The sequence below is a fragment of the Bubalus bubalis genome, chromosome 21 (genome assembly GCF_019923935.1).
Source record: "Bubalus bubalis isolate 160015118507 breed Murrah chromosome 21, NDDB_SH_1, whole genome shotgun sequence".
NCBI classification, from domain to species: domain Eukaryota; kingdom Metazoa; phylum Chordata; class Mammalia; order Artiodactyla; family Bovidae; genus Bubalus; species Bubalus bubalis.
Genome location: NC_059177.1, coordinates 16,793,385 through 16,805,473, shown reverse-complemented (window position 1 = coordinate 16,805,473; position 12,089 = coordinate 16,793,385). Strand labels below are relative to the sequence as shown.

General features: G+C 52.1%; 1 protein-coding gene across 10 annotated transcripts; it reads left to right on the top strand.

The window, feature by feature from the left end:
• Positions 1–113: 113 nt before the first annotated feature.
• IL17RC (interleukin 17 receptor C) lies at positions 114–11,986 on the top strand. Of its 10 annotated transcripts, XM_006070705.4 has the most exons (19): positions 114–760; positions 1,033–1,054; positions 1,230–1,382; positions 1,658–1,732; positions 1,823–1,932; positions 2,558–2,669; positions 2,942–2,986; positions 4,492–4,631; positions 4,856–4,915; positions 6,660–6,714; positions 6,800–6,981; positions 7,076–7,126; positions 8,502–8,547; positions 8,688–8,809; positions 9,080–9,139; positions 9,664–9,712; positions 11,005–11,100; positions 11,206–11,244; positions 11,334–11,986. In XM_006070705.4, the coding sequence occupies exons 1-19, from the start codon at positions 656–658 to the stop codon at positions 11,960–11,962; spliced, it is 2,151 nt and encodes a 716-aa protein (XP_006070767.2). In that variant the 5' UTR covers positions 114–655; the 3' UTR covers positions 11,963–11,986. The 10 variants fall into 10 exon arrangements, with proteins under 10 accessions (XP_006070767.2, XP_006070769.2, XP_006070770.2 ...); XM_006070707.4 differs by lacking the exon at positions 2,942–2,986; XM_006070708.4 differs by lacking the exon at positions 7,076–7,126.
• Positions 11,987–12,089: the final 103 nt, after the last annotated feature.

Here is a 12,089-nt window from a genome sequence, read left to right as displayed (position 1 = left end):
TTAGGACCCTGTCTTCCTGCCTCTGGGGTCCTGGGTTCCTCCACCCCACCCCACACTGCAGCATAAGCCAAGCAGTGATGAGAAGTCCGCTTTCTAGTGCCTTTAGAGCTCCTGTCCCACAGTGAGGCCCAAGGAGAATGTGGGAAGGGACCTGGAGTCCCAGAGTCATATGGGAAGTGAAAATGCCCCAGGATTGCCCAAAACTCTCCTCCTTAGGGACTCCCAGAGTGAGTAAGAGCTCCCTTACTCACCCATTAGGCCACCACCCTCTTCAGGGGCCCCTCCCAGCCAGGTGTCAGCAGAGAAGGAGGAGGAGGAGGGGACGAGGAGGAGGGACTGAGCCACCACTCCAGTCCAGGGCTGCTGGCTCCCTAGTCTGGTGTTAGTGGGAGGGACCGGGCGGGGCGGGAACAGACGGCTGCCTGCCGGGAGCCAAAACGAAAGCACTCTGGCTGGGACTGGCCTGGAGTCTGGACTCCCAGGAGAGGCGAGTGCGAGCGGGCCAGCGCCGGGACCCCAAGGCTGAGGAGCGATTCCAGCCTCTCCTGCCCCGAGGCCCGCGGCTGAGTGGGAGCAGAGGTGTGGTGTCTGCCCCCCCTCGGGGGGGGGGGGCAGGACAGGGCCTCAGGCCTGGGTGCTGCCTGGCACCTGGAAGATGCCTGTGCCCTGGTTCCTTCTGTCCTTGGCTCTGGGCCGGAACCCCGTGGTCCTCTCTCTGGAGAGGGTTGTGGGGCCTCAGGACACGGCCCGCTGCTCTCCGGTGAGTCTGGGGCCCCGGGCGGGCTGAGGAAGGCTCCGGGTTCGGTCTGGGGCTGTAGAGGCCCTAGCCTGGCTCCTGTCACTGCCATCCCTGTCAGAACCGCCCTGGCTGGTCTGTCGGGTGCTGATGGGGTAAGAGAAGAATGGGGAGGGGGCAAGAGCTAGATCTGAGTTCTGGGAGGGACTCGAAAAAGGGAGAAAGAGTCGGGTGGCGGAGGGGGGAATGTTAGATCTGGAAGCATAAACTCTGACTTGTCTTTACCTCTCTCCCAGGGCCTGTCCTGCCATCTCTGGGGTGAGTAGCTCTACTTTTAGAGAGGAAAGATCTTCCTGGGTTGGCAGCAGGGAAGAGGGATGGGAGCTGTTCAGCCTAGGAAGAGCCCAAAGCTCCTTGGCCCTCTGGGGGTGTCAGGTGCAACCAGACTCTGGGTCTGAGCAGCTTCAGCACCTACCCCACCCTTCACACGCAGATGGTGACGTGCTCTGCCTGCCTGGGAGCCTTGTGTCTGCCCCAGGCCCCGTGCTGGTGCCCACACGCTTGCAGACAGAGCTGGTGCTGAGGTGCCACGAGGAGACTGACTGTGACCTCTGTGTGCGTGTGGCCGTCCATTTGGCCGTGCAGGGTGAGCCTGTCATCCTGTGACTGGGCATTGGGTGCACGTGAGTGTGTCTGATGTGGACACAAGGACAGGGCGGGGGGAGTCTGTCAGGTAGCCCGGGGCATCCTCAGATTCTCCTGGAGGACACTGGCCAGTGCACACCCCCCAAGTCAGCCTGGTCTCACTGCCCACCCCCCAGGCCCCAGGCCTGGCCTCTGCTTCCAAGCACCGAGCTTCCTGGAAGGAAGCTAAACCCAGAGCTGAGGCTGGACCTGTGCCTTGCTCTTGGGCCCTTCCAGGGTACTGGGAAGATCCTGAAGATGAAGAGAAGTTTAGAAGAGCAGCTGACCCAGAGCTTGAGGAGCCTAGGAACGGTGAGAAGAAGCTGGTCGACCCAGCTGTCCCTGCCCAGAGCCTTGCCCTCCCTCCTGGGCCTGACCGCCTCCCCGCCCTGTTGTTCACAGCCTCTCTCCAGGCCCACATCGTGCTCTCCTTCCAGGCCTACCCTACTGCCCACTGTGTCCTGCTGGAGGTGCAAGTGCCTGCTGCCCTCGTGCAGCCTGGTCAGTCTGTGGTATGCAAAATAATAACGCTAACCACTTCCTAAAGATGAAATTCATGAAGTACTTTCATGTACATTATCTCTTTAAGTCCTAATCTCAGCAGGGCTGTGGGCAAGTCATTTCAGTCCTTTATGCTTCAGTTTGCTTGTCTGTAAAGTGGGAATAAGAGTAGTCCCACCTCGGGAATTCCCTGGCAGTCCAGTGGTTGGGACTTCCAGCTTTCACTGCTGAGGTTTGATCTCTGGTCAGGGATCTAATATCCCACAAGCCATGAGATGTGCCTCCCCCACCAAAAAAAAAAAAAATAGTCCTATCTTTTATGGCTGTTGTGAGAATTAAATGAGTTGATATATGTAAAATACCTGGTATAATGCCCAGCTCGGAAGAGTCTCAGAAAGTTTAATTTTTCTTTTGTAATCCCTTAACTGAGTGGGAGGGTGTAATCCCTTCACTGGCCCTGCTGCCACTCCTCCTGAGGTTGTGTATCTTAGAGTCCTTGAGGACACATTCATGATGGAATTTGGGGCCATACAGTATAGTCATTGGTTGGGAATAGGGCAGAGGACGAGTGGAGAGGGTCCATGGAGAGGATTCTGAGCCTTATACCACCAGCCTTCCGCCACCCTCTCCTCACAGGGCTCTGTAGTATTTGACTGTTTCGAGGCTGCCCTGGGGGCTGAGGTGCAAATCTGGTCCTACACTCAGCCCAGGTACCAGAAGGAACTCAATCTCACGCAGCAGCTCCCTGGTAAGTGACCCCAGAGCCTGAGGGGCCCCAAGTCTGGGCCCTGGTCTCTCTCCCCACTGGCAACTGCCCCTCTGCACTCACCCCCTTCCTTGTCCCAACTTCACTCAGTCACTCTCGCCCCCAGCCTCTCCAGGTGACATTGCTCCCCAGTGGGCACTGAAGTAGATATGGGTGATATTGAGGGGACAGGGAGTCTTCCCAGGGGTTGGTTTGCCCCTCTCCTTTCTTTGGCCCCTAACCCCACTGGAGGCTTTTCTGTGATCTCTCCCCAGACTGCAGGGGTCTGGAAGTCCAGGACAACATTCAGAGCTGCTGGGGTAGGAGCTAGGTCCAGTGAGGCTGGGAGGAGGGAGGGGCTTGTTCTGGAGTGGGAGGGGCCCTGGGAGTCAACTTCAGGCCTGGCTGCCACACCCCACAGGCTCACAGAGCTCATTGATTCATTTATCACACATGATCTACAGTAGCTCCTACTCCGTGCCAGGCATTCAAAGGTGAATTCTCACTCCTTAGAACAAATATTTGTTCATACCAGAGACAGCCAGAGGTCCAAAGCATGGTCAGGATTATGGTGTAACCCCCACCCCGCCCCAATATATCAAAATAAAAATAGCTTTAAACCATAAAATAAGGGCTAAGGATCTCAAGGTTCTGATGATGTTTTTCACATAAACTATTTGGACTTTTGTTTCATTCCTTTAAAAAAACTACTTTATTTACCATGGTGTACCAAACATACAGAAAACTGTAAAGTGCACTAATTGTAATTCCAGTTCAATTAATTTTTACATATGTGTACACTTGTGTAACTACCAACACATCAAGACAGAAACACTGTGGGGCTTCTGAACTCTTAAATTATTTCAACTTCATTTTCTGCTTAGTTTCTTAAACTTAAGCTTGATGCCTCTTTGGTAATTCATTTAAGACTGCTCAGCACCAGGGCTTTGATATACAGATACACATCACGGATTTCATGTCTTTATTCATTTAGTAGACCTTGATTCACTTAGTCATCAGATATTTATTGAGTAATTATTCTGCCCAAGGAATATCCCTAGGCACTGGAGATAAACCAATTAAAAAAAAAAAAATCCCTGCCCTCACAGAGCTGACATTCTAGCCGGGAGTCAGGGTCATAGTAGAGGTGACAGAGGACACTTCCACGTATTTCACGTGGAAGTGTGAAATACACAGTAAGTTAGATGGTAATTAATGCTACAGAGAAAATTCAGGGAAGAGGGATATGGAGGTTGGGAGTGGCAGTGGTCAGTCAGCACAAGACCCGAAAGAGGCGAGGGAGGAGCCATATGCATATCTGAGGGGAGAGGGTTCCATATGGAGGGAAGAGCCAGTGCAAAAGGCCTGGGGCAGGAGTGTGTCTGGTATGTTTAAGTGTTAGTAAGGAGGACAGTGTGTCTGCAGCAGGTTAATTAAGGACATGAGTGCTAGGAAATGAGATTAGAGAGGTCACAGCAGCCAGATGGGAGGGACTTGCAGGCACTGTAAGGACCCTGACTTTTACTGTGGGAGTGAGGTGGTGGGGGCGGGCATCAGAAGGTTCTGAGCAGAGGAGAATGCTTTATTTTAGTGGTTACAGGGTACTTTCTGGCTGCAGAGGGAGAAGCCCCCCTACTGGGGTCTACATGGGCTCCATCTTGGGGTGCAGCCAAAGTTTGGTTCGCGATGGAGACACAGGCTCTGCCCTTCCAGGGGCCCCCTAATCTAAGAGGTTTGAAGGAAACTCCAGAGGGCAGTGGGTGGGTATGACCCAGGCTTGGGAGTGCAGAAAAGCTGAGGGAAGACTGTTTGCATCCCCCCGCAGCCCTGCCCTGGCTCAACGTGTCTGCAGATGGTGAGGACGTGCGCCTGGTGCTGGACGTCTCTGAGGAGCAGCGCTTCGGCCTCTCTCTGTACTGGAACCAGGTCCAGGGCCCTATAAAACCCTGGTGGCACAGTAACCTGGTGAGGCCTCCCCCTCCCCAAGTCCATTCTCACCATAGGCTGATGCCCATGCTAAAGTTACAAGTGCCTTATCACAGGGGACCCTTGAAAAGCACGCAGCCACCCACAGTCAAAGCAAGGATCATCCATGGGGCAACAGCTGCCCACCTGGGGTCCTTAACTTTGGTCTGCAGCCTTCCTCCTACTCATCTTCTCCAGCTTCTCCCCTTCTACTTGTCCCACAGACTGGACCACAGAACATTACCTTGAACCACACGGACCTGGTCCCCTGCCTCTGTATTCAGGTAGGAGCAGAGTCCAGCTGGGGGCCCGGGGAAGGGGATCAGGGAATTGGTGAGAGGGTTGGTCCTCACCTGCCTGGTAGAATCTATGGCTCCTAGGGGCTGGCCCCCCTTGACCTTGGCTGTCCTGTGTCTTCTCCTTGTGCATGCCCTGAACACTGTTCCTGCTCTTTGAAGGCTTCTGCCACTCCTCTAGTTCCCTCTCGGGGCTTCCCTGGAGAGTAGAGCCTGTGTTGTGAACTCAGACTCATTTGAATCCTGATTCTTGCCATTTCCTAGCTCTGTGACCTTGAGCAATTAACTTCACCTCTCTGAGCATGTTTCCTATAAGTAAAATGAGAATAACAGTACCAGCCTAAGAGGGCTGTTACAAGGAAGTGTGCCACTTCCAGCTTATATATACTATAATAATACATTCTCCCTCTGATTGTACATTTAATTGGTCATCAGGTCCCATGTTTTACTTCTGACATTAACGTCTCTCATTCTCACTACCTAAAATGCCCTCACTTCTTTTTCATATACCCTAATCCTTCCAGTTCAAATGTTACCTCTTTCCCAAAGCTTTTGTTCAAACTCCTGGCCTCTCCTATCTCCTCCAAATCTTCTTGCATTTCTGTCTTTTCTGTTCATTATTTATCATTTCTTTTGTTATTTGGGCACCTGTCTCTTCTTGCACAAGACAAATCCTCAATAAATGGAGTGCTTGATTTATTAATTTGTATACATGTTTTATTCTTACTACAACTGTGAATCTGTAATCTGAAGGCAAGGAAATAATAATCTATTCAAATTTAGTAATTTCCCTGGAGCTTTGCATAATGCTTGGCATGTAGTGGGTGCTAATCAAGTTTGTTAAGTTAATGAATGAATGAATGCGTGAAACTCTACTGCTTAGCACAGTGTTAGGACATATAACAGACATTCATGAAATGTTTGCTGTGACATAAATGTTCTCATTGCCAAGCACAATGCCTACTACATAGTAGGTGCTCTTAAAGGTTTGCTGAATAAATTATTCTATTTCTCCTGTGCTTAGAACAAGGCTAAGCCAAGAATGGGTGCACTTAAAAAGTCTATTGGAAGAATAAATGGAGAATAGATGGATGTATCCTTCACACTTAGCACAGTGCCTGGCAAGTAGTGTGTTCTCACAAAGTGATTGTGGATTTAATTGTCAAATGTCCCTATGCCTACCATAGTGCTAAGACACATAGTAGGTACTCATTAAAAATTTGTTGAGTGAAGATGTTGCCAGATGTTGGCATGGGGATTGCTGAAAGAATAAATGTGTGCAATTCTCAGACTTTGCAGAGAACAAGAAGACCATATGTTTGTAAAATACGTCCTCCCTCTATATTCAGTATCCTAGAGGGATTAGTTCCAGGACTTCTGTGGATACCAAAGTCTGTGATCCTCAAGTCCTTTATATGATATAAAATGGTGCAGTAGTTACATATAACTTACTCACATACTCCCATATACCTTAAATCATTTCCAGATTGTTTATAATACCTAATACAACCTAAATGCTATGTAAACAGTTTCCTGTAGACAAATTCAAGTTTTGCTTTTTGCAACTTTCTGGAATTTTCTCCCCAAATATTTCTGATCTGAGGATGAGGGACAGTGGATAAGGAAGGCCAAGGAGGGCTGACTGTTTGGGGCTGAATGAATGCATCCCCAGGGCTTTAAGCAGAGGGTTGGCTGGGTTGAACTGACCTGTGGCGCTCTCTTTCCTTTCTAGGTGTGGCCTCTGGAGCCCGACTCTGTCAGGACCAGCATCTGCCCCTTTAGGGAGGGTGAGTGAACAGGTCCTGCCAGGGTGGGAGCAGTGCGGGAGGGACCTGCTGGTGAGCAGTGCAGTGACCTGTCCTGTGCCTGCAGACCCCCGCGCACACCGAAACCTCTGGCGCGCTGCCCGTTTGCAGCTGCTTCCTCCGCGGAGCTGGCGGCTAGACGCGCCATGCTCGCTGCCCGCTGAGGCCACTCTGTGCTGGCAGCCGCTGGATGGGGGCCCCTGCCTGTCGCTGGTCCCGCCGCTGCCCCGAGAAAATGTTACTGTGAATGTAAGTGAAGTGGCAGGAGGTTCCTGGGGTTGGGGAAGGAAGGGGAGCCCAGGAGCCCACTTTCATGACCTCATGCATTACCCTCTTTCCACAGAAGGTTCTTGAGTTCCCCTTGCTGAAAGGCCACCCCAACGTCTGTGTCCAGGCAAGAAGGGGGCGCCAGAGAGCTGAGCTGGGGAAAGGACCTGCACGGACCCCCAGTCTTCTGGATCCACTTTATCCTTGGGTCCCTGGAGCAAAGTGGTTACCAACTTCCTCTTTAGGAGTTCCACTATTTACTTTAGCAGTGCATGGCATGCGAGCCTGGGCACTTCACCTGTCTGAATGTCAGTCTCCTCATGTATTTAATGGGGATGATAATAGTAACTACTTCACAGATGAAGATTAAATAAGTGCTTCACCTTGGTGACTGGCACAAACTAAATGTTCAGCAAACCTTAGCTGCTTTTATACTTGTTATAATTATCCCATTTCCCTACCTGGAGAAATGGGTTGCTTTACAACTTCAAAGGGTGGTTATAAAAATATTAATTCAAGATTTATTGAGCACCTACTATATGCCAAGCACTGTTTTAGGCTCTTGGGATAGCTGTGTCAGTGAATAAAACCAATAAATATTCCCACCTTTAGAGAGCTTATGTTCTAATGGAAAAAGACAGACAATAGACATAATGAGTAAATTACATAGTCTGTTAAAATTGTGTATAATTGCTATAGAAAAAGATGGGGAAGGATAAAGGAGGGTTGTAATTGCAATTTCAAGAGGGGCAGTCAGACGAGGCTTCTTTGAAAAGGTGGTTAGATGAGAAGGGAGTATATAAAGTGCTATCAGAAATGAAAAGAGTAGGGACTTGCCTGGCAGTCCAGTGGTTCAGACTTTGCCTTCCAGTGGAGGGGGTGCAAGTTTGATCCCTGGTTGGGGAGCTAAGAGTCCACATGCCTTCCAGCTGAAAAACCAAAACATAAAACAGAAGCAATACGGTAACATTCAATAAAGACTTTTAAAATAGTCCACATCAAAAACAAACTTTATTTTTTTAAAGAAATGAAAAGAGCTAATTTAGGCTGGGCTTCCCAGGTGGCTCAGTGGTAAAGAATCTGCCTACCAATGCAGGAGACATAGGTTTGATCTCTGGGTTAGGAAGATCCCCTGGAGAAGGAAATAAACCCACTCCACTATTTTTGCCTGGGAAATCCTATGGACAGAGGAGCCTGGTGGGTTACAGTCTATGGGATCACAAAAAGTTCAGACACAGTTTAGAGATTAAACAGGGAAGCAATTTAGGGCTGTCAGACCCTTTAGCACAGATAACCTCACGAGGCTGAGGCTGAGAAAAATGGAGTGATTCCTCATTAACCAGCCTTGAAGCTAGATCTGCCTAAGTTCAGGTCCAGAGTCCAGACCGCCTCCTCCCCCAACCTGACAGGCCTCCCCCTTGTCGCTCCTTCCTTCTCTTCTGATTTTTCTGGCCTCAGCTTCTCTGTTCCTCATGTCTCTAACTCTGGCCTCTTTTGAGCAGGTGAGCACCTGGGAGAAGCTACAGCTGCAAGAGTGCTTGTGGGCTGGTGAGTGGAACCTCAGGGGAGGCTGGGGCAAGGCCACTGCAATGGGGTGAGCCCAGGAAGTGCCAGCCCCTGGGGTGAAGGTCAGGCATGGAGCAGGGTTGGGTTGGGTCTAACTCAGAGTGGGCTCTCACCCTTTCCAGACTCCCTGGGGCCCCGCAAGGATGACATGCTGCTGGTGGAGACACGAGGCCCCCAGGACAATGGTTCCCTCTGTGCCTTGGAACCCAGTGGCTGCACCCCACTGCTCAGCAGGGCATCCACGGTGAGGGATGGCGGGCCCTCCTCCATGTCCCTTTCCAGCTGCATCTCACACCTGACCTCAAATTTTCACTCTCTTCACATTCCCCTCCTCCAAGCCAAGCCCTGTGCTGGTCTCTGGAAATGTGGGGGTGACTTAGACTTGGACCTTGTTCTCAATGGCCTCTCAGAAGTCTCCCAGCCCCCCTCCCCAACTATTCTGCCCACCTGTAGCCTGGTGGGTCGCCTAGATGTGGTGCCTCTAGGTGACAGCCCCCACTCCTTGGCTTGGCAGAGGGCAGCTCGCCTTGGAGAGCAGTTACTACAAGACGTGCAGTCGGGCCAGTGTCTACAGGTAAGTAGGTGGCAGGAGGGCCCTTCCCAATGCCAAAAGGCAACGGGCTTCAAACCCTGTCTTAAACTTTTTCTACCTCTTCCTGTGTCTAGCAGGAAAGAGTGAGAACCCTTCTGGGGCAGGGTCCTCCTCACTGTCCTCTAGCACCCATCCATCCATGTGCTTATTTTCTGTCCAGCCCAGGGGAAGCTAAGGGTTGAGCCACTGTCCCCAAGTTGCTCACTACTGGGTAAGAAACCAGCAAACAGATAACCACTGGATTAAGACAGTCAATAACCAATGTGTTAAGCTTTGGGTTCCAGGGGACATTCAAGTAAGGGTCTCTTCCTGTGGGCTAGTTCTGGCACCAGAAGGAAGGCACAGTCCAGAAAACAGGCACAGCATGGGCAAAGTAGAGCAGCTTGTGGCAACCTGCTGTGTAGAGGGAAATATGCATGGTCAAGGCTGCAAATTTGGGACTGGAACTTGGTGAGTGTGGAACACCAAGCTGGGGCCCTGGATTTGCTTTTGTTTGTATCTTACAGCTCTGGGACAATGACCTGGGAGCACTCTGGGCCTGCCCCATGGACAAGTGTGAGTATTACAAGAACTGCCCTTATCTGTACCGGGAGCTGGAATCTTGACAGGGACCATTCCCAGGGAAGCACACACAATGAATGGCCTTGTCCTTCCCTGGCTAAGATCAACTAGAGGGTAATTCCTTCATTAATTCACAAACTAATCTGATGATCCCAGTATCACCAGAGACACAATCCTTGTCCTCATGCCAGTGTCCAAAGCCCTGAATGCTTATAGAGGGGAGCTGATCTAGGTCACGCGAGTTCAGGGGAAAGGTTGGAAGTGAACTCTGAAGGCTGAGCTAGATGAAGCGGGTGGGTAAAGATGCATTTTTGTGAAGACCCTGGGTGATTTTTTGAGGAACTCCAAGGTGGCTACTGTGATTGTGTTTTGAGAGGTAGACCTCTGTCATGAGATGAGGACATGAGGGCCATTGTAGGGCCTTGGGAACCAATGTAACCAATTTGGATTTTATATTAAGAATAGCAGGAACTTTTTGAAAGGCTATAATCAAATTTGCATTGAAAAAGATCTTGGGCTGCCCTGTGGTAATGAAAGTGAAAGTGAAAGTGAAAGTCAGTCAGTTGTATCCAACTCTTTGGGACCCCATGGACTGTATAGTCTATGGAATTCTGCAGCCAGAATACTGGAGTGGGTAGCCTTTCCCTTCTCCAGGGGATCTTCCCAACCCAGGATCAAACCCAGGTCTCCGCACTGCAGGTGGATTCTTTACCAGCTGAACCACAAGGGAAGCCCAAGAAGACTGGAGTGGGTAGCCTCTCCCTTCTCCAGGGGATCTTCCCAACCCAGGAATCGAACTGGGGTCTCCTGCATCGCAGGTGGATTCTTTACCAACTGAGCTCTGTGGTAATGAGTTAGAGGCAAAAAAGAAAGAGGTCAGAGACACCAGATAGAAGGCTGCTGCAGTCATCCAAGAGAGTGAGGTCAAGAGTCTAGCAACCCTACCCTTGGAGTGGGGGCAATAATCTTAGCTGACATCTGAGCACTTACTATGTCCCCTCAGCATTATGTTCAGTGCTTTATGTGGATCAATACATATAGTCCTCACAAGAATCCTATGAAGTAGATACCACTGTTATCTCAATTTTACAGAGGTGAAAACTGAGGCAGAAGGTGAAGTCACTTACCAAGGTCACCCATGTAGATTGATGTGTGTTCATACCCTGTACTCTGACCCTATAAGCTCTGACTTTGGGCAACTCTCTTCATTTCTCTGAGCCTCAGTTTTTCTCCTTCGTGAAGTGGGGGTCTCTTAACAAGCCCATCTTCTCCCTTAATTCTCCTAGACATCCACCAGCGCTGGGCCCTGGTCTGGCTGGCCTGCTTACTCTTGGCCGCTGTGCTTTTCCTTCTCCTTCTTCTCAAAATGAACCGTGTGAAAGGTGAGCGCTTCCCAGCTCCCCATTCCCCAGGGGCAGGACTGGAAGTTGGCCAGGAGAAAGCGGGGACCGGGCTGACCGGCTGCCTCCGCTCCTCTCCCCTCGCAGGGTGGCTGAGGCTCTTGAAGGAGAACATCCGCGCGGGGGGTGAGTGTGAGCAAGAGCGGGGCGGGGGGCCGCCCCCAGCGGGCCTCGGGCCAGCTCACGTCTCCCTCCCGCTCTGTTCTCTCCCGCAGCGGCCGCCCGGAGCCGCGCGGCTCTGCTCCTCTACTCCGCCGACGACGCGAGCTTCGAGCGCCTGGTGGGCGCCCTGGCCTCGGCGCTGTGCCAGCTGCCGCTGCGCGTGGCCGTGGACCTGTGGAGCCGCCGCGATCTGAGCGCGCAGGGAGCGCTGGCCTGGTTCCACGCGCAGCGGCGCCAGACCCTGCAGGAGGGCGGCTTGGTGGTCCTGCTCTTCTCGCCCGGGGCCGTGGCGCTGTGCCGCGAGTGGCTGCAGGATGCCACTTCGGCGCCCAGGGCGCACGACCCGCACGATGCCTTTGCCGCCTCGCTCAGCTGCGTGCTGCCGGACTTCTTGCAGGGCCGCGCGCCCGGCCGCTACGTCGGGGCCTACTTTGACAAACTGCTGCCCGCGGACGCCGTGCCCGCCCTGTTCCGCAGCGTGCCAGTCTTCTCTTTGCCCTCACAGCTGCCCGACTTTCTGGGGACTTTGCAGGGACCCGCCGCCCCCCGCCCCCGGCGGCTCGCGGAGAGAGCGGAGCAAGTGTCCCGGGCCCTGCAGCCCGCCCTGGATAGCTGTTTCCGGCCCCCGGGGGCCCCGGGGACAGGACACGGGATGGGGCCTGAGGCAGGAGACAGAACTTGAATAAAGTCAGACCCTATTTTTCTACCCGTGTCTCCAGTGTGTCTCCTCAGCTACTGTCCACCGAACTACCGCCAGCATCCGGTATCCCCGCGCCCCTTTAACTCCCGGACAGGTGCAGTCCGGAGAC